At 36.1% G+C, this 27,588-nt stretch overlaps 1 protein-coding gene and 1 long non-coding RNA gene across 3 annotated transcripts in view; both read right to left on the reverse strand.

Annotated features, from left to right (window-relative positions):
* Positions 1 to 2,603: 2,603 nt before the first annotated feature.
* Positions 2,604 to 27,588, reverse strand: part of LOC121733996 (max dimerization protein 1-like) — a 315,406-nt gene continuing 290,421 nt past the window's right edge. For both annotated transcript variants that reach the window (XM_042124409.1, XM_042124408.1), the window contains exons 6-7: positions 4,202 to 4,335; positions 2,604 to 2,987 (exon numbers count right to left, since the gene is read on the reverse strand). In XM_042124409.1, the coding sequence (XP_041980343.1) occupies positions 4,202 to 4,335 (134 nt within the window). In that variant the 3' untranslated portion in view covers positions 2,604 to 2,987. The remainder of the gene's footprint in view (positions 2,988 to 4,201; positions 4,336 to 27,588) is intronic.
* Positions 11,978 to 13,016, reverse strand: LOC121733997. Its single transcript, XR_006036636.1, has 3 exons — positions 12,726 to 13,016; positions 12,274 to 12,475; positions 11,978 to 12,058 (listed from the first exon to the last, which is right to left on the reverse strand). It is a non-coding gene; the product is annotated as an uncharacterized LOC121733997 (long non-coding RNA).

A 27,588-nucleotide genomic window follows, 5' to 3' on the forward strand; every position in this document is an offset into this window, starting at 1 on the left:
GACAGACTATAGGTATAATATAGAATTCTACAGTGTGATAAACTCACCACTTTAGACCATTTTATTGAAAGTGTCTTTTGTCATTTTCAGAAATGTTATCGAGTATAAATTTTGTATTGCTAAGTGACAGTTATTCTAATTCAATTAGCGATTCGTAACACATAAGTCAAATTCCAATCGTTTTTAATTTCGAACTTCGTCGTGCTAGCGAAAATAGCGTAAAGGCTCAGTTATAGTGCGTTACTTTTTTTTTATTGAGTCTCCAACTCCAAGTCATAAGCTCATCACACTGTTTTTTACAAATTAACTCGACGAATAACTCTAATGGCCCCGGTAGTGAAGTGAGATCATAAACATTCAATATTAATACTTAATTAAACGATGTTATGCAGCGACAAAATTGACCGGAGCAGCGAATGCATTAGCTGCATCTCATTACTTTGAATTAAAAAAAAAAACGCGCCAATAAAATTAGAAATTAGAATTGAAGATGGCTTGTTGTCCGATATTACAGAACATCGTTGTTCAAGTGGTGTTGAACCTTCTGGGTGATGAGTGATATAAATAAGAAATATGTTAGTGTAAGTAAAGGAAATGCGAGCAATAAAGTAACATACCCGCATAATGGCTGAACAGTGCACAGCTGTCAGTTCGAATGGCGCCAAATTTTGTGTGCGAATAAAAAAAATTGCGGTCGTGCCGCCACGTAGAACAGATCTAAATCTATTTGATTAATTTATACAGAAAATAAAATTATATACAAAATATAAAATTAATATTTCTCTATACAAGTTACTAGTCGTTGGACCGACATGTTTTGTGAACGATAAGTACCTTAGGTATTTAAACAAAATGTCACAATATCATTAATCAATATATTAAGAAAAATAACTTTTTATAAACAATATAATATAGGGGGCTGAGAATTTATAGTTGTTCCGTTCGAAAGGTAAAATTGTTGCAGAGCTTAGTCAAAATATGCATTCGCTAGTTTGGATAGCGAAGTCAGATGACAAAAATGTATGGGATTTGACAATTGACATTGTCATGACACGTCTTTGCGATGCGTTATGTCAAATACCATACATTTTGCTAACTTCGCTATCCAAACTAATGCGTTTTGACTAAGTACCCCAGACTATAGTTTAACACAGTTGACTCAGTTTGCAAGAGAATTGCCAAAATTAGAAATGAGAGACTTAGGGCCGATGCTTCAGATAGAAAAATATAATTTTAGTTAAAATAATTTCGACAATTTTCCATACATTTCAGCTGTCAAAGTGTAAAATTTTCCTAAGAATAAATTTTACTCACATTAAAACTTGTATGCTCGGGTAAATGTCGCTAGTTTGGACCATAAGAGCAAAATTTGAAACCCTATACCACAACAAAAAGAACATGAAAACTACAAAGTTGATAATAAAATCGATGTGGGTAGTTTGATATTCGCCTATTATTTATTAACGCCTCTAGTACACCGTCGCTGCGAAATGCGAAATATCTGCGAAACAGGAATAGAGCGAGATGCCACATAACGCATTGCCGTGTGGCGAGTGAGACGCGCGATTTCGCGTTTCGCAGCGTCGCGTCGGTTTACTAGTAGTTGTAACTATAGTCTGTCAAAAAAGTGAAGAAATTAAAAAGTGGCAACGTCGTAGTGTCATCCCTTTTTTCTTAGATTGATTTGAAAGGGATGACACCACGAGGTTTCCACTTTTTAATTTATTCACTTTTTTGACAGACTATAGAGGCGTAAATCTTAAATAAAAATAAGCAATTATCAAAAAGCTACGAAAATTAATGAATATCAGATGAGGTATTTTGACAGGAGTTTATTTTCTACTAGCGTTTTTTAATTAGTTCATTTATTGACGATAGCCAATCAGAAGCGATAGTGAATATTATATGAACTCCTGTCACAAAAAACTGGGCATTAGTCAAGTAGAAAAATAAAAGAATACAGCAATAGTTTTGAACATGTAAAAAATAAAAAATAAATAAAATGAAATTTAGTTGTTAATTAAATTTTGAGTAGTTTCTAGTGTCATTTTTTTTAGGTAACTATTGACGTTGGCCAATCGGAATCGGTAAACACTCCTGTGACCTGTCAAAAGTGTGGTGTATATCTTGTGTGGCACTGTCATTAACAATGTATTGGCAAGTAACAAGTTTTCTGAATACCTAATAATTAGAGGTACTGGGGCTGTAGCCAAAGTCCCTTATGTCAAACCATGCGGTTTGACATAAGTCATCGCTAAATGACATTTCGATTTCGAAGACTAATGTCAAATCCCATATATTTTGATAACGAATTTCGTCATCGTTTTTAACGAAAGATACTTTGTCTAAAGCCGGCGCCAGACATGGGCTTCAAAGTTTGAGCAAACTTTGCACAAATAGGAAAATGCCAGCAATTAACTTTGCACAAATAGGCAAATGTCAGTGCCACACTTGGCGAATTTGCGTATTTGATCACATGTCTGGCGCCCGCCTTAGGGGGCTGGGTACATTTAATGGCTCTTATATTTCTTAACACATAGACATGGAATAAACGTATGTAAAGAAAGAGACAGCACATCAAATAATATGATTGTATTTTTAGAAAGTTCGGTCCATTATCTATGTCTATGGTATTTCCACTAGCGACATCTACGGGCACAATTTTAAAACGGTGACATATACAATCTAAAAGCCAACGTCACAATAAATAAATAATAAATATTTTATTCCATTTATGCGTCTATTTGAGCCCCTTGTGATGAGAAGAAGCGAGCGAAAGAAAAAAATAGACTTCCATTATACACTTTTTTGGCAATTTTGTACTCGGTTTGTGTGCGGCGCGGGCGCTGACTCCGGCGGGCCACTAGGGACTTCGCCCCACTCAGTCACAACATTCGCCTCAGTACACGTACCAACAAAATGTCCTACGTTTTATAAGATGGCGGCGCGGCGATTCCCGCGCCACTCCCGCGCCGCGCACGCGCCACCTGGAAAACGCAAATATTACTTCATTATGTGGTAATCTATTCTTAAAATATACAAGGTGTAACAAAACAAAGTGAAAATACTCTGTGTACACACGTACACAGAGTTCTCTGTGAAAGTAGCAATGCTGAAAAAGCATCTTTTGTAATTTGTACGGGCCACGTTTTTCTACATGAGATTGATATGTTGCAGACTTTTAATTATTAGCCAATTAAACAGCCGACTGGCTAAAGTAGGCATCAGGCTTAGCACGCTGCATGACGACAGTAGAAATGAGGAAGAAACAGCTCAATCTGTCAGTGTTTCCACACTGACAGATTGAGCTATCAGCGGGGCTAAAATGGTGACATTTAGCAATTCCTCTTAATCAATTCAGCAAATGAATTCTCAAAACTGTCAAACTGACAAATGCCAAATAAGTACGAATTACTAGATATGAATTGCAAGCAGACTTGCATTTCGCGATTAAAAAAAAATTAATGATATTATGATTCATAACATGATTCTCCAAAGCTAGTTTAGCCCCGCAGATTTCTTTCTCAATCGATCACAATAATATGGTTATTGGTTATTCTTTCGTAGATTTAAGGGACAAACTAATAATCAATCTGTGACATTAAGCCCCGATTTCACCAAGGACCGTTAAAGTTAACGCTCGAATTAGTATCACGTTACCTCTTTCGTTTTTCATATGAATAAAAGAGAAGACATGACAATTTGACAAGCTGTTAACACTAACGACGTTGGTGAAATTGGGGCTTAGTGTTTTAGTGATAATGTTAGTTTTTAGTATAATTGTATGTATGTTAGTCTATAAGGTATTTATAATATGGGCCAAGATGCCTGAGATAAATAAATAAAATATATTCATTTTATTATTCTTTTATTCTTTCGTACAAAGACTCTCTATGGCAGTGGTACTCAACTTTTATACGGGCCCCAAAAACGTTTTGGTCTTGGTGTCGCGGACCGCAACCACAATTTCTTTAAGGGTTAAAAATGAACGATTTCAAATTGGAAAACTTTTTTGGAAACAAAATGACTTTCACGACGACCTGGCTCTATTTTGCCGGTAGGCATGAATTTCAAAATGGTTTAACTTTACGCGGGCCACTATTAAAGTCCCTGCGGGCCGCAAGATACTCATGCCTTAACATACTTAGCTACTCTGTGGTCATGCGAAGCCTGCTGCATCACAGATAATGATATCCCTCACCTAGACTCTGGTGTACCGTGTCCCGCGTGGCGCTCGGCCGCTCCGCGCGACCACGCCGCTGTCGCCGCTGTGTCCGGACACCAGCGACTCGCTGTCGCTCTGGTTCGACGTATAGCCGATCACGTCCACCTCATCTGGAATTGACATGGAGACAAGTTACACAGGTAAATTCGTCTGGAATTGGAATGGAGACACATTAGACAGGTAAATTCATGTGCAATTATTGGAATGGAGACAAATTAGACAGGTAAATTCATCCGGAATTGCAATGAAGACACATTAGACAGGTAAATTCATCTGGAATTGGAATGGAGACACGTTAGACAGGCAAATTTATCTGGAATAACAATGGAGACACGTTAGACAGGTAAATTTATCTGGAATTGGAATTCAATTCAAATTCAAATTCTTTATTAAGCATACAATAATATACAATAGTATAAAAGCTAGGTAGCGTACATCACGTCGTCTAATCCCATGCTAAGTAAAAACTTGTGTTATGGCAATCAGACAACAGATGCACGCCGAACAATTTTATCCTAATATATATTATTTACACATTCACACACACAATTACACTACACTTTATCACGTAAAGTCTCTTTCGGCGACGTGATGCGCGCTTCGTTCGGGAGCCTCCTGCGGAACCTCCGGTAAACTACACCGGCGGGCCAGAACTCCTCCACCTCGAAGATGGATAAAACTTGAGTCGGCACTCTCACCACAAAGGAACTGAAATTCACTTTGTAGCGAGAGTGCAGACGCTCCACCCTCAAGGTGTAGGTGGTCTTCTCGCGGGTGTAGTTTACGACGTCTTCGACCGTCATGGAAAAGTGCAGGCGCGACACGTAGAGCGGCGTCACGGGCACCTCGCTCCGCAGGCGCAGCTCGGGCACATAAGGTGCGGTGCCGCGGTGGTTGCGGACGGTGGGCTTCCTCTTCTTCCTCCTCGCCACCAGAACGAAGCCCTCCTCGTCGCACCTCCTGCTCTCGTCCCTGTCGAGTCGAAGATTTTCAGCCTTGCGGCCCTCCTTTGCACCCCTCGCCTTTGACCGCGGGGCCGGTGCGGGGCAAGCAGTGACGCTTGCATAATTTTTTGCTTGAGTCGATGGCCTAAATTTCGTGTCGACGTCACGCGGTGACACGGACGGCGAGCTGACGGCGGCGGCTGATCTACATAATGAATTATTACTTTTTAATTGTAATAATTCACTATGTAACTCACTGACGGTGGATTCCGAGGCATCAAATCTACCTCGCATCTCGTCCAGCTCTGCCCTCATGATGTTGAACTTCTGGAGCAGGCTGGAGACGTTGACGTGGTCCGTCGATACCGCCGGCAGTTTGTGGAGCTGCTTGGCCACAAACACCGGCAATTCCGCAGGATTAGTCTGCTTGAGCAGGGAGATGATGTCCTGGAAGCTTCGTTCGCTTCCGTCTCTCCTCCGGGACGTCATCTGCGCTGTCTTGCCGAGCGCTTCGAACAGTACAAGCCTGCCCTTGCAGATCTCCTCGTTGGTGTAGGTGGACCTGCACAGCTGCACGATGCCATCTTCGTCCATGGTGTTGACGACGTGTTGTACGAACGCCAGCAGCTCGTTGGATACGAGCGCCATGGTGTCGGTGCAGCGGCTGTGAGCCGCGCGACTCGCGAAATATTAATTAATTTTATTAATATTTGCTATGTGTGTTGCTGAGCGGTGCGCGACCGTTCGCTACCGCGATCAAAACAACACTCCTGACTGGAATGCAGACACGTTAGACAGAAATGGAGACAAATTTATCTGGAATTGGAATGGAGACACGTAAAGACACATATAAGCTAAGTTTGGAATAAGACGTTTATATATTATGTTTTGTTACGCTAACGCCAATAAATAGATAACTCTAATCTACATTTATATTTTTAGTCGATCGATTACTTTTTGTAGACTATAATTTCTAAGAGGCACTGTTTTATTCGTATTATATGTAGTCATTAGAGATTTTTACTTCTTTTTAAGAACACGGCTTCGGCAGAGGGATTACGTAACTATCTTGCAACAGGCGATTGACAGCAAAACTACAATTTTCTTCTGTTGCTTTGCTGTTGGAACTTGGAACACACATTGATCTTTCCGCCTACGTTTCCGCGGGATCGATATTATACAATCCCGAAGGAGCACACGCCTTATGTGAAATGAGCGGAACAGAGATCCCGGTATAAATTTTAAAGGCTCTCTCAAATTCCTCCATCAGGATTCTTGGGGGAAATCAACCGAGTTGGAGCCGCGGGACCGACGGAGCTGGTTTTGTGAAAAATTGCCCGAGTGACACGTTTCTAGTTCGCAAAAGAAAATTCCACGAACGCCGGTTAAAAAATTCAATGGAAACGCTGAAAATGCGGCAAATTTGACCCTCTTGATAGTGTGAAAACGGGGACAAAATTCACCCAAGCGGTTAAAATGAACGACTATTTTTTCCATTGCGCATCTTGCGCTTTATGCATCGAGTTTTTGAAAATTAATAAGACTTGAATTTACTAATTTAGATCTTCTTATAAGTATTTAAATCATTTAGCTAACACCGTATCTAGTCACAAGCCGCCTGCATCCATACTCCATACTAATATTATGAATTTTGAAAGTGTGTCTGTCTGCCTGTCTGTCTGCCTGTCTGTCTGTTACCTCTTCACGCCTAAACAGCTGAACCGATTGGGCTGAAATTTGGTACAGAGATACTTTGAGTCCCGGGAAAGGACATAGGGTACATTTTATCCCGAATAAATGTACGGTTCCCGCGCGATAAACTAATTTTGGCGCAACGGAGTTGCGGGCGTCATCTAGTGTTTGATAAAACTAAATAGCTTCACAGTCGATAGATATAGCAAATAATATCATTATAGACAGTTCTTATATTCATTAATATTATATCTATAGTCTTCTTCGAAGTATTTACCACAGAGAAATGTTCATTGAAATAATATCGAAGAAAATTTAAAGAAATATTACAACAGAGACGAGGCGAGAAGATCCATTGTAGCGATAATAATTAAAATCTTGATGTTTCTTATATTTTTCTAAGAACTACAGTTAGCAATGTCTATCAGTTAAGCGTTTTTCCATTGAAAATAAATAATTAACTTATCAGTTACTTACATTGTGTATTATTTTAAATTAACACAACATGTAAAATTAAACTTAATTATAATTAAACGTCGCGCTCTACTGATTAGTACTCGGTAGTTTAAACTATTTGCTCATTGTACCTATTTAGGAGAACTATTTATAAATACTAGCTGACCCAACGAATGTTGTTTTGTCGTATGAGTTGCGGGGAACATGCTTTAAATGCCTCAAAGAGAGATCTTCCAAGTTGTTCAATATGTTACGCGCATAATCTCAGCCTAATCATACTTCGATAGGCGCGATTCAGCCGTACACTTTTTGGTCTGCTAATCGTTATTTTGAGAGAACAATATAATAAGTTACTGATACCCACAAGATAAACACACAAAATAAAAAGCTACAAATATTATACGGCCGAACTCAGAGGCATTTAAATGTTAACTAATTTTAATTTAAGTAATGAACAGTTTCACAGAAATGCATTGCATCTTTTTTTACTCTCATTGGTCACAATTCTTATAGTTTGACAGAAACGATTGAAGCCTATGCATAAACTTATGTTAAAATTTTCATTTAATTAAAGTTATCACTTATCAGTGCCCCTGAGTGTGGCCATCATAGAGTGTTCTAAATTCGGTCAAATCGATCGCCCCATCGATTGAATATGGCCATTAGCACGGGTTGAGCTGAGAGTATGGAATGAGTATGACCTGGCGCCGACGGGTTAACCTATGGGATTAGAATGACCCCGTGGCCCACAGCTGTCCCATTTAACCCGTGGCCCGTGAATATGCCGACATCTAAATGCACCGTTTATACTCAACTATACAGAACGTTAGAGAACAAAGTACTATAATTTCTTAGAACCTTTTGTAGATTAATTTTCCAAAACTTCTAGGTTACGTGTAAAAACATCATAGATGTAGATAACAATATGAAAATCGACAATATTTAAAGCTTAAGTTATAAATTAGAGCCAAATTGCTATCGCTAACTACGATGACGCCAAGTCTTAACGACTTGGGTCTAAACTCACAAGTCTCATTCAACAGATTTCCTGCAGTCACCTTGTTGAATTAGCGAGTCAATTAGATGCCTAGGACGATAATGATAGGCTTTGCCACTTGTCTACGGGGGCTGTAATAAAGAACAAGCTAGCTATTCAAGAATATTTCTTTGTCAATGAAAAAATTCTATATTCGACATTCCAAGATGGCGTCTATTCGCCGCACACAAAATCTTTTTCCTCTCCATACCGGCAATAACTTTTTTGTATTTAATACGTTAATACACTCTGTCGCCTATTCAATTTGGAGCGAGGAATACATTCTGGCGGAAAATATTGCCGGGACAACGGGGGAAAATGGCGGATGCTTTTATTTATATAAAACTATTTTTGTCGCCGTTTCCCCTGAAAATAGATAAGTGCAACAATATTGTCACTTTGTTTACATAACACACACTAATAATATCAGGAGATTTTGTTTGGATATTAAAACGAGACGTATTTAAACGAGACGTATTTAAACGAGACGTATTTAAACGAAACGTATTTAAACGAGACGTATTTAAACGAGACGAATTTAAACGAGACGTATTAAAACGAGATGTATTTAAACGAGACGTATTTAAACGAGACGTATTTTTTTAGAAGTTGCCTAAACTAAGATATGTATATAATGAGAAAAGTTTTGGTGTTTTTTTTTTAACTGGAGCTTATCGATTCAATTGCGTTGTTAATAACTTAATAAGTTAACTTTTTGACGATAGCCTATCAAAACCACTAGCCATATTATAGTCTGTCAAGAAAGTGAAGAAATTAAAAAGTGGCAACATCGTAGTGTCATCTCTTTCTGAAAATCAATCTAAAAGGTTGCCGGCCAGAAACACCGAGTGTGAACCAATCAGTGAGGCCCATTCACTGCAGGACTGCCGTGCAGTCCTGCCGTGAATGGGCCCTTTTAGATTGATTTTCAGAAAGAGATGACACTACGATGTTGCCACTTTTTAATTTCTTCACTTTCTTGACAGACTGTACCTGAGTAGGTTAATTCCTGTTAAAATATCTCAGAAACCGGCCAAAAGACTTGTGTGAGAGACTGGAGGCACAAGTAGTTCTGTATTTTATTAAAAAAAAAACCAGTTCTTACTTTACCACATTGCCTTCGTTAAAAAAAACACCAATTCAAACATTTGGATTTCGAATGAAATTCTTACCTAATCGTGTGATGTCTGTGACTAATACCAGCTCGACGATATCATTGAAAACGGAATTAACCGGTGCATACTCAATACTCATATCGTGCTGTCAAATACAACATTCAGTCCATACGTGAACTATTACGTGAAGACAGCGAGCAATCGTATTGCATTTTAAGAGGCTACTAACCCAAAAAAACCAAACATCGTCCTTCTCTCTTCACACTCACGCCCGTCTTTCATATTATGCCAGGTGAAAAAGGACGACGCGGATTCATCGCCAAGTTAGTTTTACTATGAATAAAAGACGAACTATAATGATTATGAAAAAAGTATTTTGAGCAAATTTAGGTTTTATCAATGCCTTTTTAGATATTAAAAAATTTAAAATATTAAAGAAAAGACAGCAAACTTCGAAGATCCAAGCAAAAACTATCGAGCATTTTTTCAGTAATCGTGCATCGTCTTGAGCATTTAATCTTCATGAACTGAAGCTACTTGTGTAAAAAAACAGCTTTCTAGACCTTAAAGATTTTGAGATCTAGGTTTAAGTATGTAGTCAAGTTAGGGTCACTGTGCATTCATAACGATTAAGTTTGGCTATAACGTAGGCCGTAGAAAAAAAACCGAAGCTACAAATAATTATTATTATATCACAGGAATCCACTCGTTGCCTTTTAGCCATTACCTACACATAAAATAAACTTTTGTTGTAAAGTCTCCAATTAAATTTTTAATTAAATCAAAATTAAAACCTATATCTCATTACGGCAAATATGATGAAAAATATGTTTCCATATAATAATGATCTTTATTATGAATCAAAATCATTATTATTAATCAAAAAAATGTATACTTTGGAGTTTAGATCACCATAGATACCAATCTCTATCATCCTAGTTAATACCCCCTCAGAGCTCTAATTATTACAAAAACTGCATACCCGGTTGCGCGCCAATTTCCTCCATATATTAAATGGCCGCCGATCACTTCCCCATGAGAGAGTGAATGAATGAGAGATTGAATATGTATTTTAGAATAGGGATTCGAGCATAGATTAAGGATATAAGTAGATGGATTCTTACCTCGCCAGCGCGTGGCCATTTTATGCTTGTGTGCAATTGCCATAGTGTGCGTGTAGGGATGGACGTATATCGATAAAAATCGACCAATAGTCGACTATAATTTTATGTTATAGATTTTTATCACGTTATAGATTTATTATATGATACACATATTTAATACACATGAAACTCTTATGAAACTTATGAAAACTTTTTGTTCCGTCGGCGGTATTCGGATCCGCGACCCCCGGCTTAAGCTGCCAACGCGCTCACCACTGAGCCACAGAGGTCATCTGAGTATATGAAAAATGAAAATACTTTTATATAAATAAAATATTTAATTATATAATTACACAAATTGTTAAAAATATACATAATATGTATACTCCATAAGCCACGAAGGCTTGTCCGGAGTGTAATATCAATAAAATCAACAGTTTTTATAAGAAAACAACAGAAGAACAAAAATACTTTATTATACTTAATTACTATTTAACAGCAATTTTGTAAAATAACAATTAATATGTATTATCGAAGAAATAAAGACGTTAAAGCATTGGATACTGGTGACGGGACAAATAATAATATAATGTGTCCACTGTCCCAACACCAGTGTCCGATCCTTCAGTCAATAAAATATGCTATACATCATAATTCATAACAAGCATGTAAGGATCGGGCACCGGTGTTAGGACACATTGTATAATATTACACAGTACACACATATTAAAAATCAGAAATTAAATGAAAATGAAAAATATTCAAACATAAGGTTTTATTGAATATTATGTTCTTAGTCACAGCTTACGAAGTAAATATAATATTAACTTCTATATAGGTTCCCAATTGTCATCAATATCACATTGACCTCTTCTCTAGGAGCATTCCTTTAACCTAAAAATAATTTGTTTATTAGTATCAATATTCAAAAAGTATTTATTCCATTTTTTGCACATTACAAAATTTGGACATGTCAAGATTTAAATGAAAAAATATGAAATTAGCAATTTTTAAATATGGATTACGGGGAAGGTTGTCTGCTTTATAATTATTGGACTCTGTTTAATGACTGCATTTGTGTATCATGCTACAAAAAATTACGCACTGAGATATGAATGCAGTCATGTTCTTTAGATCATTTAAAATGGCATCCATAACTTAAAAAATGTGGGTTGATCCACAATTAATGACTGCGAGTACATACGAGTATTGAATACTTAAATCCATATTATAAAAATATAAACTTTAGCTAACCTTAGTATGCCTCGAGAATTATACTGAAAACAGTTGACAACAGTCTCTTTAACGGGGGGGTCTCCTGAGGGTGGTAGTGATAAGGGGGATTTTCCTCACTTAAACCATCCCTCCTCACTCCATCTCACCACCAGATTACTCGGTATCTAAACTTAAAAATAATATTATCTTCATTATAGGTCTCTCCGTCATCACCATCATATTGAACTTTTCTTTAGAAGCATTCCAAAAACCTAAAAAAAATAGTTGGTTTAGTGACAATAAATGAACTTAATACTATAAAATATATACATATTATAATATTGTATACGGGGCAATATGCTTTATATAAGTTTTCCAGACTTAACCCATACAACTGAATATCTATTGTGTTTGGTATTTATTAAAAAAGAGTAATGCCAGGATAAAATTTCAAAAAGTAAATCCAAGTAACGATTTGAGTACTTACAGGGGGAAGGTGTAAGAGCTGTTGATCATTTTACTCTCCGTTAGAACTTTTTTATTTCAATAAAATCATTGTTTCAAACTTACGTTTGAATTGATAATCCCAATATTGTGATGCCTTCATAAGGGAGTAAGGATTAAAAACTTGCATGAAACTTGCGTCTAAATATTTCTGTTCGTCGTCTATTTTGAAGCATTTTCAAATCCTGAAAAAAAAAAACATTTAGTCCATGACAATATTTTTATCGATATAAATTTATAATTCAAGCAAGGTGCATCCCTAAAGCACACGTAAAAATCTATGCCATATTTGTAGCCAAATTATTACTTGATGTGACATTTTTATCACTAATGGCATAAACAGCATGATTAAGCGATTATTAAACTTATAATTTTTCTTTTTAACTTACAAAAAATACCGATTGATAAGCCCAAAAAACGTTATTGAAAACTTACGTATGTTATGTTAAATCCACGTGATTGAGGCATTCCTTGGCCGTTTTTATGGTTTATTATTTAGCAGAACCACAAAACCCAACAAGATATTGCATTTAACGTTCACTAAACACTTTTATTAGCACTTTTCAAACGTGAAATATGCAGACCGATTCCTTTGTTATGTTCTACTAGGTCGGACATAACATTACAGGCTTTTGACGTTTACACACCGATATGAGCTTTCTCTTTCACTAAACTTACTGCATCGTTAGTAAGAAAGAGTAACATTATCAACTGTCAAAATATAAGGCTCCCTCCAATAGTATTATACCTTCATGGATTCGAGCCTCTTAGACGAAGTCATGTAAGTAGTTTTACATCGGCGAGTTTTGAATGGTTTTTGTTCAAGTATGTGCCCTTTTTGAGCTTGTAAACTGTTTCGAACGTTATTACAGGGTTTAAATCAATCTTTTATTTAATAAACAGATCGACACCCGCAACTCCGTTGCGACAAAAATCTTTTATCATGCTAGAACCGTACATTTTTCCAGAATAAAAAGTATCATTATGTCCTTTCCCGGGACTCCAAGTATTTCTATGCCAAATTTCAGCAAAATCGGTTCAGCGGTTTGGGCGTGAAGAGGTAAACGACAAACACACAGACACACTTTCGTATTTATAATATTATTAGTAAATTAGTAAAGATATGATGACTTATTAAAGATGGTAAAATCAGTGATATTCAAATGTTATCTTGGGCAGAGTAGACAGAATTATATCTTGGGTATATCTTCAAGATTAAACCAAGTGGAGACGTAAATGCACAATAAACGTCATCATTATCATATTATGCTAACGTTTTACCATGCCACGCCATGCTATGCCATCCATAATGGGCATTGTCCAAAAAAAATTACATGTACTTTTTATATTTTTTTTCGTTAAAATAGGGTATTTCAAGAATATAAAATTAAATAATTTTGAAATTCATTGGCTAGTTTTTTCTCAATAAATTTTTAAAGTTTCGCTCTGACGTCATCATCGGCCGCCAATTGACCTCTGCATATGTTTTAAATTTCCTTTCAATGTTATTTATAATGGCTGGTTCGTCAAATGCAAGTTCTCATTATGTGAAAGCTGATACGAGAAGCTTACCAAAAGTTCGAAACGTAATGTTGGTCGAATTTATTGCTAATTTAACGCCATTGAAGGTCAAACAAAGGTTAAACGTATTTGTTCAAAAATATAAGTAACTAATGGGTATTTTTTTCGTTTATCTACAGAAAAACGATCACTGACCTTATTCCTGGAAATGTTTTTGTAATGAGCAAAATAAAAAAAATGGACAATCCCCATTACAAATAATCCACGACTGTGTATGGTATAAACAGCTTTACAATGGATGGATATAACCATCCATCTTGACACAACGTAGAGCCCCAAAGTTATTTGTTTAAATATATGTAATTTAATTTATCTTTCCGTTAGCCTTAATTTCAATTTCCCCTTACATTAGTAACATACGACGAGTCAAGTCAATTCATTTGAATATAGATAAGACTACAAGCGCTAACGCGTAGTAAAAGCGTTTTGGCTATAATGTAATTTCATAGAACGCTCCTAATGGATCACGCTTAGCCATGGGGGTATTTACACCCCCAGCGTTGTAAAAGGGGGTGTAATAACAGCCAGTGGCGTAGCTAGCTAACAGAGGACCCCGGGCCAAAAAATATATTAGGAGGCGCTAACCGAAGGTAAAATATTTGCGAATAATAGAGGCGTATAAAAAAAATGTCCCGTAACAAATTTTTTTATAAATGCGAAAGTGTCTGTCTGTCTGTTGCAGGCGCGGTCGCAGCCTGAAATTTGGGGGGGGGGGGGGGTCACTCAGTAGTTACTACACTTTTTTTTATTTTATAGCTAGAAATTTCCTTTTATTATTTAACAAGATTTTGAGATTTTTCAATTATTTTACCTTACATTTGGGGGGGATCATGTCCCCTGTGAGCCCCCCTCCCCGCCCCCTTCGGACCGCGCCTGGTCTGTTGCCTCTTTACGCTTAAACCATTGAACCGATTTTTATGAAATTTGATGAGTAGGTAGTTCTTGTCACGGGAAAGGACTTGGGATAGTTTTTATCCCGTAAGTCGTAGTGAAATGAAATATCAGTCACAACATCAAGACATCTACAGTTAATAGATTGCGAATCACAGATTTAGGGCCCCTAAGCTTGGAAGCCCCGGGGCAGCGCCCACCTTGCTTCTTAGCTACGCCACTGATAACAACGATACAAAATCGTAGCCGTGATGAGTTATATTTATTATTGAAGTGATTTATGGGGCCATATCTAATGGTTTAAAGCTAACGCTAGCTAACGATGTTATATATAACCTTGAAGAAGTAAGCGACTTTCCTGTCAAGGACGAGGAAATACGCTGGGAGTTCCGTTGCTGATGACAAATTTTTAAAACTAGAATTTTTAAGAGGACTGTTGGATAATATTATCTGACCTATTGATTATTTCTCAGCCATTACAGTATTTGATTTTACTCTATCTATGGCAAGTAACTGTTTGTCGTTTTTAAATTAACTAAATCGTATATTAATTGTTAAGAATTTACGCAAAACTGTTCAGTTCTATCTATCTTTGCTGCAGCATGTTGACATGTTATATCTATCTCTATCTGTGCTGTAAGCAGAGATATAACTATCTCTATCTATGCTGTAAACAGAACACTTAGGGTTGCCAAATCTCCAAACCGAAAAGCCGGAGACACTATGGTTTTTATATTTTGTTATCTTTATAATAATAACATACACTAGAAGAAACAGTGCATAGAATCAAGCTTTTTGATTATTACTATTTAGCTCTATTATAAGTTTTAATAGAAAATTTTGATTACAATGACTATTATTTAATTGACACTATAAACATAATATTGTAATCTTTAGCGTTTCTTTGACCATTGCTAACCTATCAATAAAAACACACAAAACATTTAAAAAACCGAGCTGGAACCGGACAAGCCGCAGAGTTTTTTAAGCGGACGCCCAAACAAAAAGCCGGGCTTTATCCGGCTTTATTCATCTGGCAACCCTATATCTACTCTATCTGGTCCCGGGGTATAAATCAAACATCTAATCCCGCCATTTACATTGCCGATTGTGAATTCATTGTTTGTTCATTGTTTTATCTCGTTATTTAGTGCTCCGTTTAAATTGTTTTCAAATAATAATTAATGATGGAGATTTTAATCCAAATGCTTTACAGTTTTCCAATTGCTATGTTTTTCTCTGTGTAGTATTCGGCCGTGTCGTTATGGTTTCTTCTTATTGTTCCTCCTTATCTCGCAGAAATTGCACATTTTTAGGGACTATCCTATATCCGTTTTCGGGACTCAAAGTATATCCTATACTCTATAAATGTGAAGGAGATACAGACGGACACACGTCATATTATATAGTTAATATATTAGCATTAAGGAAAAGGAAAATTTTAGTATTTTATGCTATATCGAGAGACGAGAGAAAATCAAGTAACACAAGGAGCTGGAAAACAAAACCGGACAAGTCCACCAGAGTTCGAAGGTATCTCTAGTCTATTGATATTAGTTTTTTAGACACTGCGTAATTTTTTTTCTCGCGGACTAATCCGGTTCTGTTCGCCAGCTCCTCACTTGTAACTCTAAGGCCGGTATAAATAGTCAGTACTTAAGATGCGACCCGGTCTCAAGAGGTGGTTCGGCTCTGTGTTTGTTCCAAATTTTGACAGCCAACCAATCACAGAGCCTGAACCGTGTCTTGCGACCGAGAGGCATCTTGAGTACTATTTACCGGCCTTAGGTTGAAGCCAAACGAGCGTAATTTGTGAGTTGTGAGTCGCAGAGTTTCGGCTGGCAGAAATTCTGCAGCATTCAGTTTCATACAAAAGTCTTGTTTGATTCACACGAGCGTAATTTTGTGAGTCATGATTTGTATGAAAAGATATTTACGCGGCAGAAATTCTGCGACTCACGACTCACAAAATTACGCTCGTTTGGCTTCACCGTCAGTTGTAACACCAAATTTCTACATTCTTAAGTGAATGTTTTGACCGCATATTGCTTGATGATGATGAGGCCAGGTGTTCCCAACAATATCAATATAATTCGACCGCAATACCTCACGGACAGACTGGCGGTACTGCACTGAATTATATATGAGACCCACTTGCAGCGGCTAATAAATAGCGGTACCGGTTGTATACTATACACTATACAGTATACACTATACATGCCATTTTGTATAATTGGTTAATACTACGCCTAGACCGATTATGAGTTTAAAGAATAGTGGCACGGGTTGTATTTAAATAACACTATGCAGTATACATGCCACGTTGTATAATTTGCCAGGCTATGGCTTAGGCTATAAGCCTAGCCCGTTTATGAGTTAATAGCGGTACGGTATATCAAGATATTATGTATTTGTACACTGTATAGATACATAATATCTTGATATACACTTGATGTACACTTACATGCCATCTTGTATAATTGGCCTGTAATTCGCTGTCTAGGCCGAAGCTTACGAAAAACAGAGCAAAAATAGGCTAAAAATTGTGTAATTGTGTTTCTTGTAGGGAGCCCCCTTAAATTTTTATTTTATTTTAATATTATTATAAAATATTAAAGTACATATAATAAGAATTGTGAAAAATTCAAGTGCCTACATCTTGCCATTATTGATATAGAGCGAAAAAGGCCGAAAAAATCACGTTTGTTGTATGAGCAATTAGGGGGGCTAATATTAATTTTATTTTGTTTTTGGTATTTGTTGTTATAGCGGCAACAGAAATACCTAATTTGTGAAAATTTCAACTCTCTAGCTATTACTGTTCTTGAGTTACAGCCTGGAGACAGACGGACAGACGGAAAAGGGTCCCGTTTTTACCCTTTGGGTACGGAACCCTAATAAAAAAGGTGGATTTTCAACTATATCTAGTTTGCAACATTCACAATACTGTCCCCATATTAGGTACATAATATGCACCATAAATATTATTCCCTATTATTCCTAATTTTTTTTCAGAATTAGAAAATCTTAAAAACATTCTAACTAAGAAAATATTTTGTTAAATTCAAAACCAGTTTAGAAGCTACAAACACAAAATAATATAAGTACGCTGAAAAATCATTACCCGTTTCCCGTCGTCGGATAAACACAACTTCCATACAAAACTTTCGCATTATACAATAATAATTTATTATACCATAAGGTTACAAAGGTATTTTCCCCAGTTGTGACAAAACATTACCTCTGCCCCCTCGTTATTTATTTGTTTTTATCCTGGCAACACTGACGATATATTAGTTGTAATTAATTATATTATTTATGCCAATGCGATTTTTGCTCGAGTTATTCGCCTAATTATCGTTGGTGCCTTTCTTTTTGTTTTGGTGAATATTATGTTACAATATAATTATTATCTTTCTTCTTTTATTATTACAGTGATAAATAACAAATAAATAATATTTTTCACAAATAAATATTGTATGTCAAGATTTTGTATTAATAATAAAACATGAATATGAAAAGTAGCAATTTAATCTTTTGAAGCGGTAATAAAAAATGAAATTGAAAATACGTAATATTAAGACTTCTCTACTTTTCATCTTATTTTTTATTATAACCTGCGAAGCTTATAACATTACAGTCAAAGCGAAAAGTGTTAAACGAAAAACACCCCCTATTGACAGAAAATAAAGATAGGAGTCCGGGGGGACCCCACGGTGGGAGGTAATTTGTAACAAATTGGAACCGCGCGAGATATTTGACGGGCGATCAAATTCGATTGCGATTCAAATCCAGCGGAAAAATTAGATTCGACTGGTCGTTGAGGTGTAATGCCCCGGTTACACGTATCGATATTCGCAACGATTACATGCAAATGATGCAAACACATATTGACGTTAAAGTTGACGAAAATGTTAAATGACAATTTTGCAAAGAAAAAGCAGTTTTCGTTTACAAACATGATTTTAATTCTAACGAACAGTATTAAAACAAAATGTAACTGCCCAAACCCCAGCATACGATTTTTCGCGATTTTAATATGATTTCGAATTTACCTATGTCAAATATTATGTAAATTGATCTTTATTCGAAAACTCACCAAAAGCACTATTTTTACGTATTACAAAAATATTTTACACAATTTCCTGGTTCAAAAGTAGGTCTATATCCCAAAATTCGAGCGTTTTTTACTACGCATGTGCGAACCTCACTTACTAAAGGGTTGAAAATCCTTATTTCACGGTTATTTAACTTTAGTGTATGATACAATATTTCCCGGGCCCCGGGGGTATATGTCTACCCTGAAAAATTATTTCATTATGTATATACGTGTATTCTATTATAAAGTTTCAGGATGAAGATATATGAAGTTTATTTTACGGTTTTCCACGAGAAGGACAATTCCTTTTAGTCGTAGGTTACTTTTTATCACAAAGAATAAAAAGTAGCCTCAAATATTTTTATGCCGAAGGTTAGACAGCTTTTTTATTAAAAAGTAACGAACATACACATTACTCACATGTTGCCATTGTAAAATATGTGTGTGTATTTCCTATTTAGTTACCTTTTTAACTGAATATAATATGAGTAATTCTACCTATCCCTTTTACATTTGATGCTGAGCGTTAAAGAGGTCTCTTAGCTTACAACATATAAGAGGGTATGACAGTAAGATTGTTTTATCGTTCCACGGTTATCTCGTGAATGTTTTCAGCTTGTAAGAGCGTTATACCTACACTATTAACAGGCGGATAAAATGTATCCTCGTTTACCAGTCTCGCATAAAAGCAGGGCGTTCGTTAAGACGGCATAAAGGAGGCCCAGGGTTGCCAGATCATGAAATCTAAAAGCCGGAAAAGTTGGCTAAGCCGGATATTTTTATAAAAGGCCAGACGACACCTTGCTTTTTTCAACTTTTAATATAAAATGCGCTCGATTCGTTAGAGCATTTGTGTTGTATTTAAAAATAGCACCTTCTTGTAACTAAAGATAGTTTTAGATATTATGACAGCACTATACCACCAACATAATTCAAGAGAGTATAGATTAGTGTAACTTTATTCTAATATATCAAATAGCAAGGTTTTTTAATTAAATTGTAGATGTAGAGCCTCACAAAAGCCGGACTACCTTTAATTTTTATTTTGGCCGGACACGCATTCTATGTCCGACTTTATCCTGGCAACCCTAGGCACGCTAAATGTATATCATAAAGTAGACAATAAACCAGTGGGCACGCGTGAGAATTTACTGTGCACTAAAGGTTTTATTGTGTGCTGTTTGCAAATCTTGGCTTTCTGCCGCCAATTACATTGAGTACTGTTTATGATTGTTTTATCGTGTAAAGGAGTAGCTAGATCGTCATTAGCTGAGAGGGTAAAATTGAGATAGAGGGAAAAACTACTTAATAAAAGCTACATATACCATATTGCTAACTAGAAAGTTTGAGAGAAGCAGACAATTTTTATATCTACTTACGTTATTGCCAATGTTTAGTCTTATTATCGAGCTATTACATAAATATTAGTAACAAGACACAACGCGACGTCACTATAAATCTATGAACGAAAGACTAGGAATGATATTAAAAAGTGAAATTTAAAAGCAATCAAAGATATTACAACATCATGTCGAAAGCTGTTAAAGGCTTCATTTTCAAAACAATGACAATAGTACCTCGATATAAGGGGTCAAAATGTACCCCCGATATGGGAACCTCCATGTCGGGGGTAAATTTTGACCCCCCTTGTCTCATTAGCGGCACGAGTGGCGGTTTATTCGTAATTACGTTAGAAGAACAGTAATTAAGACGTTTATTAAATTATGTCTCACGCCATAATTAGATATCGGGATTATAATACACAATGATGATTGTCAGTATTTGTCAGTGATGTAGAGTCAGTAATTTATTTTATCTTACCCATTTTTTTTTAAATAAGGGGGCAAACGAGCAAACGGGTCACCTGATGAAAAGCAACTTCCGTCGCCCATGGACACTCCCAGCATCAGGAGAGCTGCAGGTGCGTTGCCGGCCTTTTAAGTTTTAAAAGGGAATAGGGTAATAGGGGAGGGTAGGGATGGGAAGGGAATAGGGGAGGGTAGGAAAGGGAATAGGGTAGGGGATTGGGCCTCCGGTAAACTCACTCACTCGGCGAAACACAGCGCAAGCGCTGTTTCACGCCGGTTTTCTGTGAGAACGTGGTATTTCTCCGGTCGAGCCGGCCCATTCGTGCCGAAGCATGGCTCTCCCACGTGTGAACCTTAATGTTGTGTGTTAGAAATTTTAATGTCTGTACAAAAAGCTAACCATACCTAAGACTCTAAAGCTACATAATAATCTGAATAAAATTCTCATGAACACACTACGAATAATAAAAACTATGAACACAACATTTCTTCAAGTTTTAAATATTTATGAAACTTGCATGCCAAATCAATATTGCCATAATAGTAGGGGAGCCTAGGGTGCTATTCATGTATTTCGAGTGACTACACGAATAGCACCCTGGGCTCCCCATCATGGAGATTGGGACCTAGTAGGTTTTTTACATTAGGTAAAAGTAATAAAAAATAATAAGAGCGTTTTTTATTTTAGAGGTGGGTTCAGAAACTGCAGCCATTTTAAACATCGCCTATCATAATCTGATAGATCCGATGACACTTAAATATTCGAAAATAACTTTTTTTTCACCCACCACGTGAGAAATCTGATTTCTATACCATGATAACTAGACACAATAAGTCGGAAGCCTATACATGATACAAGCTTAATCTGACACGCTCGAGCTTGTCGCGAAATCCCCTCTACCCCTCCCTAACTATTTAACTACATTCCTTTATTTCATTTATCAATTTTAAAATATCGAAAATTAATTAGTATGGTATAATACCTATACATCTAAAGGGTGAGCGCACACCACCCGCCGCGCGCGTTCATGCGAATACTGTAATCACATCACCTCACCCGCAATTAAATCTCGTAACGCTATACGTACTACGTAGGTATGATAACCCCATAGATATTTCCTAATTATTAAGGTTGGTTAAAGAACAGAAATTTTTTACTTAATTCGATTTTTAATGAACAAACTGAATGAAGTACAGAAAGGTTCTTGAGTAGTATTTTTTATGAAAATAAATGAACAATAAAATCTTTTTATTGAAAAGGAATCTATGAAAAATCTTATTTAGAAGGTTTTTAAGAATTTTGTTGAGGTATTTACAACATTTCACAAACATGATACGAAGACAAAAATAAATCGTAAATTATAATAGTGTCTACTCACCTTTACTACACTACAAATCAGTGCATCCAAACATTATCAATTGGAACCTTTTCCCCCATACATAAAGTCCATAAGCCATTAAAATAAAATACTTCTGTTTTTACCCGTGTATACGAATAATGTGGTTAAGCTCAGTTGCACCACAGACTGACCGCAGTTCTACCAAATACTACTAAATTCTACCAAACGCTACTGATTCTAGTACATATCGACCAATCAGTTTAACTGAATTAAAGCTTAAATACAAAATTCGAGCGAATTACCGTCAATTGGGGAGGAAACACTCTGTTCGGAACAACTAGTAATTTCTAGTGGTATTATAATATTATAATACTACCGATTTAAATGTTGCAACTTGTCTCCTTATAAAAAATAATAATACTGAAGTAAGCCAAACACCATCTCCTCACACAAACCGGTATGAAAATATGGCTGTCTAATTTACAGAAATATTCATTATTTAATATCAGAAATGAAAATGGGGGATGCCAATCAGAAATAACAATACACCCCTTTCCTCTGTGTGATACTGACGTATTGATAGCGGCTAAATGCTGCGCCGGTTTTAATTAAACTTTGTCGTCTCACGCCTCGAAGGCTTTTTATGTATCCAATTACGAGTTCTGAACTTCCACATTTTGTTCAAATAAATTGTTCAAAGATTGTCTTGTCTTCGTCCGAACTGTTTACACGATACGATACGATATTATCTAAATGATATCTTTTAGATTCGTCTTGTAAGCAATTACTTTAACTTTAAACTTAGGATATACTGTGAACTCTGTGAAGTCCATCTGACTGCCTGCGTCGCTTTCATGTCAAACCTGCTGAACCGATTTAAAATATGTGACACTGATCTGCTGTCTTACTCCTGACAGAATCAAAATCGAATCGAGAATCGAATCAGCTCGATCTCAAGAGATTTTGCTACTTCCGACATATTATAATATACTATCGCAAAATCGTGCTGCGACTCAATTATGAACTATGTAATTCGATCTTAACGGCTTTTCCCACTCCTGACAGCTACACTAGCGCACGCTCGTGATGCGGCTCAATTTGGAACTAATCAGACTCGTAAATCAAAATCGTATCAGTTTCGGGGTGAGGCTGCTGATAGCATGTATCTTGATTCCTGGGCACGACATCCGATTATCGTGTCGGACGGTGTAAACAGCGACGAAGTTGTTATGAACTTGTACAACTTACAAGCTACCGTCCCCTATGTCAGCGACAAAGGTTAATATTTGGACGAGTATAATATTTTAACTTGATTAAGTAGCACAGCTTGTGTTTCCTACACATGACCTTAAGGACAATAATGTTATTATTTATGGCTTTCTAACATAAACTAAGATTTTCATTATACCTATAACAATTTATGAATCTTATATAATATTACATATCAAGACGTAGTAATTATTATCATTGAACAATAATAAACAACATATTTTTTGGTCAATTTTAAACGAAGTCGCATTAAATGATTTACGTGACGACTCATCACGTTTTTCTGTGTCAGACCATAATACTTTTATAGCCACACGTTATTATAATAAATTCGGCAGTGTCTGTCTGTTATCATTTTACGTTTAAACTGCTAAACCGATTTTGATGGTAATTGAGATACTTCGAGTGCAGGGAAACATTAAACGATATCTAAGGACAGATTTTATCCCGAAAATAAATACGGCCAAAGGAGATTTCGAATATCTTTATCTTAATAAATAAACTTATCATTTTTTGTAAGGCCTTAGATAAAAAGATTTTACGGTCTAAGCCTAGTATTCCACAATAATTTTTCAGCATGGGGTCGATTAAGACCCCACTTTGTCTAGTCAGGTGACAGTAATTGGCAAAGTTGGTGCATAAATATACCGGCTACAATATACAGGGGTCCCGGGGGTGCGGGGGTACAAAGAGACCCCAGCGGAGAAGTCTCCTTTGAGGCTGAGATACTAAATAACAAGGCTACCTTTTGTTCATTTTTGTGGAGGTTTTAATTAATTGGAGGAATTACATTAATTGCTTGCCTTATAATAGCTAACTTTTTAATGCGTCCTTAGAACATTTTCGAGTATATTTTGTCTCTATATTCTTACGCTTACGTAATAATCAAACGCAACGTTTACGCTTACGCAAACGCTTACGCAAGAAGTCGGTAGAAATACAATTTTTACGTTATTACTTATAATAACGTAAGTATTGAATTTCTACCGACTTTTTTCACATGTAAATTAATTGGTAATTTTAGATCTTGGTTTGTATAAACTGCTAGCTGTCCCGGTGAACTTCGTGTCACTTTAAAACCTTCCCTGGACTTCTACGAATATTTTAAGACTAAAATCAGACCAATGCGTTCAGCGATTTTCGAGTTTTAGCGCGACTAACACATTTGAAAATTCATTTTTATATATAAGACTAGATGTCCCGCGCGGCTTCGCCCGCGTAAATTAGAAATTTTACAGAATCCGTAGGTACATTTTCCCATAAAAAATATTTCCCCCGTTTTTCCCACATTTTCCTGAGTTTCTTCTGTCGTATTAGTCTTAGAGTAATAATATAATATAACCTTCTCGATAAATGATGAGTCTTACTCGATAAATGATCTATCTAACACTGAGATAAGTTTTTAAATCGGACCTGTAGTTTCTGAGATTGACGCGTTCAAGCAAACATACTCTTCAGGTTTATAATATTAGGTAGATATAGATTTTTTTTAATTATCGCTTGACAAACTCGAGTCTCGATCTAAAAGACTATGATATGGTAGTGATGATGATGATGATGATGATGAAGAATGTAATTTGCATAGTAGCATATGCTTTCTGTTCTTAAAACAACGCCGAAACTCCCAAACTTGTATCTATAAAGAATCAGGAATTCTCTCAGCACCTTCCGAACCACAGTATACCAGGTATATCTCGGTGCAAAATCTTACTTGTTGGTAGCATATGCTTAGAATACTTCTCACGAAACCGAAGTCACCATATGTTTCCCTATAAGTTTTGAGGAGTTCCCTCGATTACTTATGGATCCTTCATCAGATCATCACTTTTCTGAATATAATACCAAATTGGGATGATACCCTATATACCAAAAGAAAAATTTTGAAAATCGGTTAACCAACGGCGGAGTAATCGTTGAATATAAGAAAACGAACATAACACCTCCCCCATTTTGAAAGTCGGTTAAAATTGTAGCCTATGTGTTATTTATTTAATATTTTTATTCAGCACATGAATTGAATAACAAAATTTTTTTCAAATTAATCGTAGCACCATCTGTCAGGACAAACTAAAATTGAAATAGAATAATATTGAATGCGATGATAGCGCCGTCCGCCGGATCTAATGTAAAACATTCCAAAATCAACAACTCCTTATAAATAAGAAATCAATTGAAAAAACATTTTCCAGTAGACCAAACTGTAAATCTAAACCATTCTCGAATCTCCACGAACACACACAAAAAATTTCATCAAAATTGGCCAAGATAAGATAAATCCGTTCAGCCGTTCTCGAGTTTTAGCGAGACTAACGAACAGCAATTGATTTATATATATATAGATTTATCTTTCGATTTCTATATAGTCTTATTAAAAAAATAATCGGACAGAGTAACAACTTAAGTTAGCTAAAATAAAAAAATAATCGGACAGAGTAACAACTGAAGTTAGCTAAAATTGTGTTTATTTATGTACTATGTATTTTGAGACTATGCAATTTTGTCGCGTTCGCGATTCACTTTCACTTTTGTTGAGTTTCAGAACGCGATATTAGGTCCTCCAACGCGCACGCGAATTTGAACTTTATGCAGCGGTAATAAATTACAAATTGACTCTCCATTTTATTTAGAAAACGTTTGTATGGGAAATAGAAAAATGCTGTTTTGAGGATTTTCCCGGCAATTATTCGAATTTTTCTCACCTTTTAAACCTTCCCTAGACCTCCACGAATAATTCAAGACCAAGATAAGATAAATCCGTTCAGCCGTTCTCGAGTTTTAGCGAGACTAACGAACAGCAATTGATTTTTATATATATAGATAAGTGTACTCAATTATAAATCATATGGGGCAAAGTATCAATTAATACTTATAAAATTACATGTCCTGACTGACTGACTGATTCATCATCGCTGAGCAAAAACTGTAAAAGTCACAGCCACGAAATTTGGTGAGTAGGGTTGTTTTATTAAGTAGACACACACTAAGGAAGGAATTTTGAAAATTTTACCCCGAAGGGGGTGAAATAAGGGTTGAAAGTTTTATTGAAAGTCCGTCATTTCTTGAGTTAGAAACATGAAACTTTATTTTTGGGTTGCTGATTAAAAATGAATGGATACGTATTTAAGCGTTTTTGGAAATTCTACCCCCAAGGGGGTGAAATTGGGGTTGAAAGTTTGAATGAAAGTCCGTCATTTCTTAAGTTAGAAAAATGAAAGTTTATTTTTGGACTGCTGATTAAAAATGAATGGATAGGTACTTAAGCGTTTTTAGAATTTCTACCCCCAAGGGGGTGAAATTGGAGTTGAAAGTTTGAACGAAAGTCCGTCATTTCTTGAGTTAGAAACATGAAACTTTATTATTGTGCTACTGATTAAAAATGAATGGATACGTATTTAAGTGTTTCTGGTACTTCTACCCCCAAGGGGGTGAAATTGGGGTAGAAAGTTTCAATGAAAGTCCGTCATTTCTTGAGTTAGAAACATGAAAGTTTATTGACGTTTGCGTTTGACGTTTGCTTAAATAGGGTCCGTTTTTACCCTTTGTATAAGGAACCACAAAAACAAAACGGAGAAAACTATCCATCTTTGTTATTATACTATGTTAACGCGGATGAAGTCGCGGGCTACAGCTAGTTATAATATATGAAATTGGCTAAAGTTATATTGACAATATTAATATCTGTAAAAATGTTTTGATTAGTATTTCCTGAATTGAAATAAGAGTTTATTTCAATTCAGGAGATACTTAATACTTATCACCATAAGCCATAATACTTATCATAAAAAGCCAAGACTGATTAAAAATAACTGAAAAGATAAAATATGTAAAAGAGTTTTAAATTTTTCATTCAATCAATACTCGTCGTGATTGAAACGTCTCGAGTCTCGAGTCGCAACTTTCTCGACCCACTCAGGACATACACTCCGACTTGCGGATTCCGCGACACCAATATAGACTTGATTTATTCATCATCATCAGCTAAAATCTTGTGAAAAACTAAAATAGAATTCAAATATCGAGATTTCTTTTACAAAATAAGGGGACAAACGAGCAAACGGGCCACCTGATGGAAAGCAACTACCGTCGCCCATGGACACTCCCAACATTAGAAGAGCGGTGCGTTGCCGGCCTTTTAAGAGGGAATACGTTCTCTTCTACGGTTTGCAGGGCATATTGGTCCGGGAATACTGCTGGTTACAGATTTCTTACGGAATAAGAAACTTCGACCAAAGATTGGACAAGCTTTTCTTTTATTACTTTTATTTGGGTCAGAAACGTTATTACAATTTAACGACGGTTACAATAGAAGG

Source organism: Aricia agestis, chromosome 14 (genome assembly GCF_905147365.1).
Source record: "Aricia agestis chromosome 14, ilAriAges1.1, whole genome shotgun sequence".
Taxonomy (NCBI): Eukaryota; Metazoa; Arthropoda; class Insecta; order Lepidoptera; family Lycaenidae; genus Aricia; species Aricia agestis.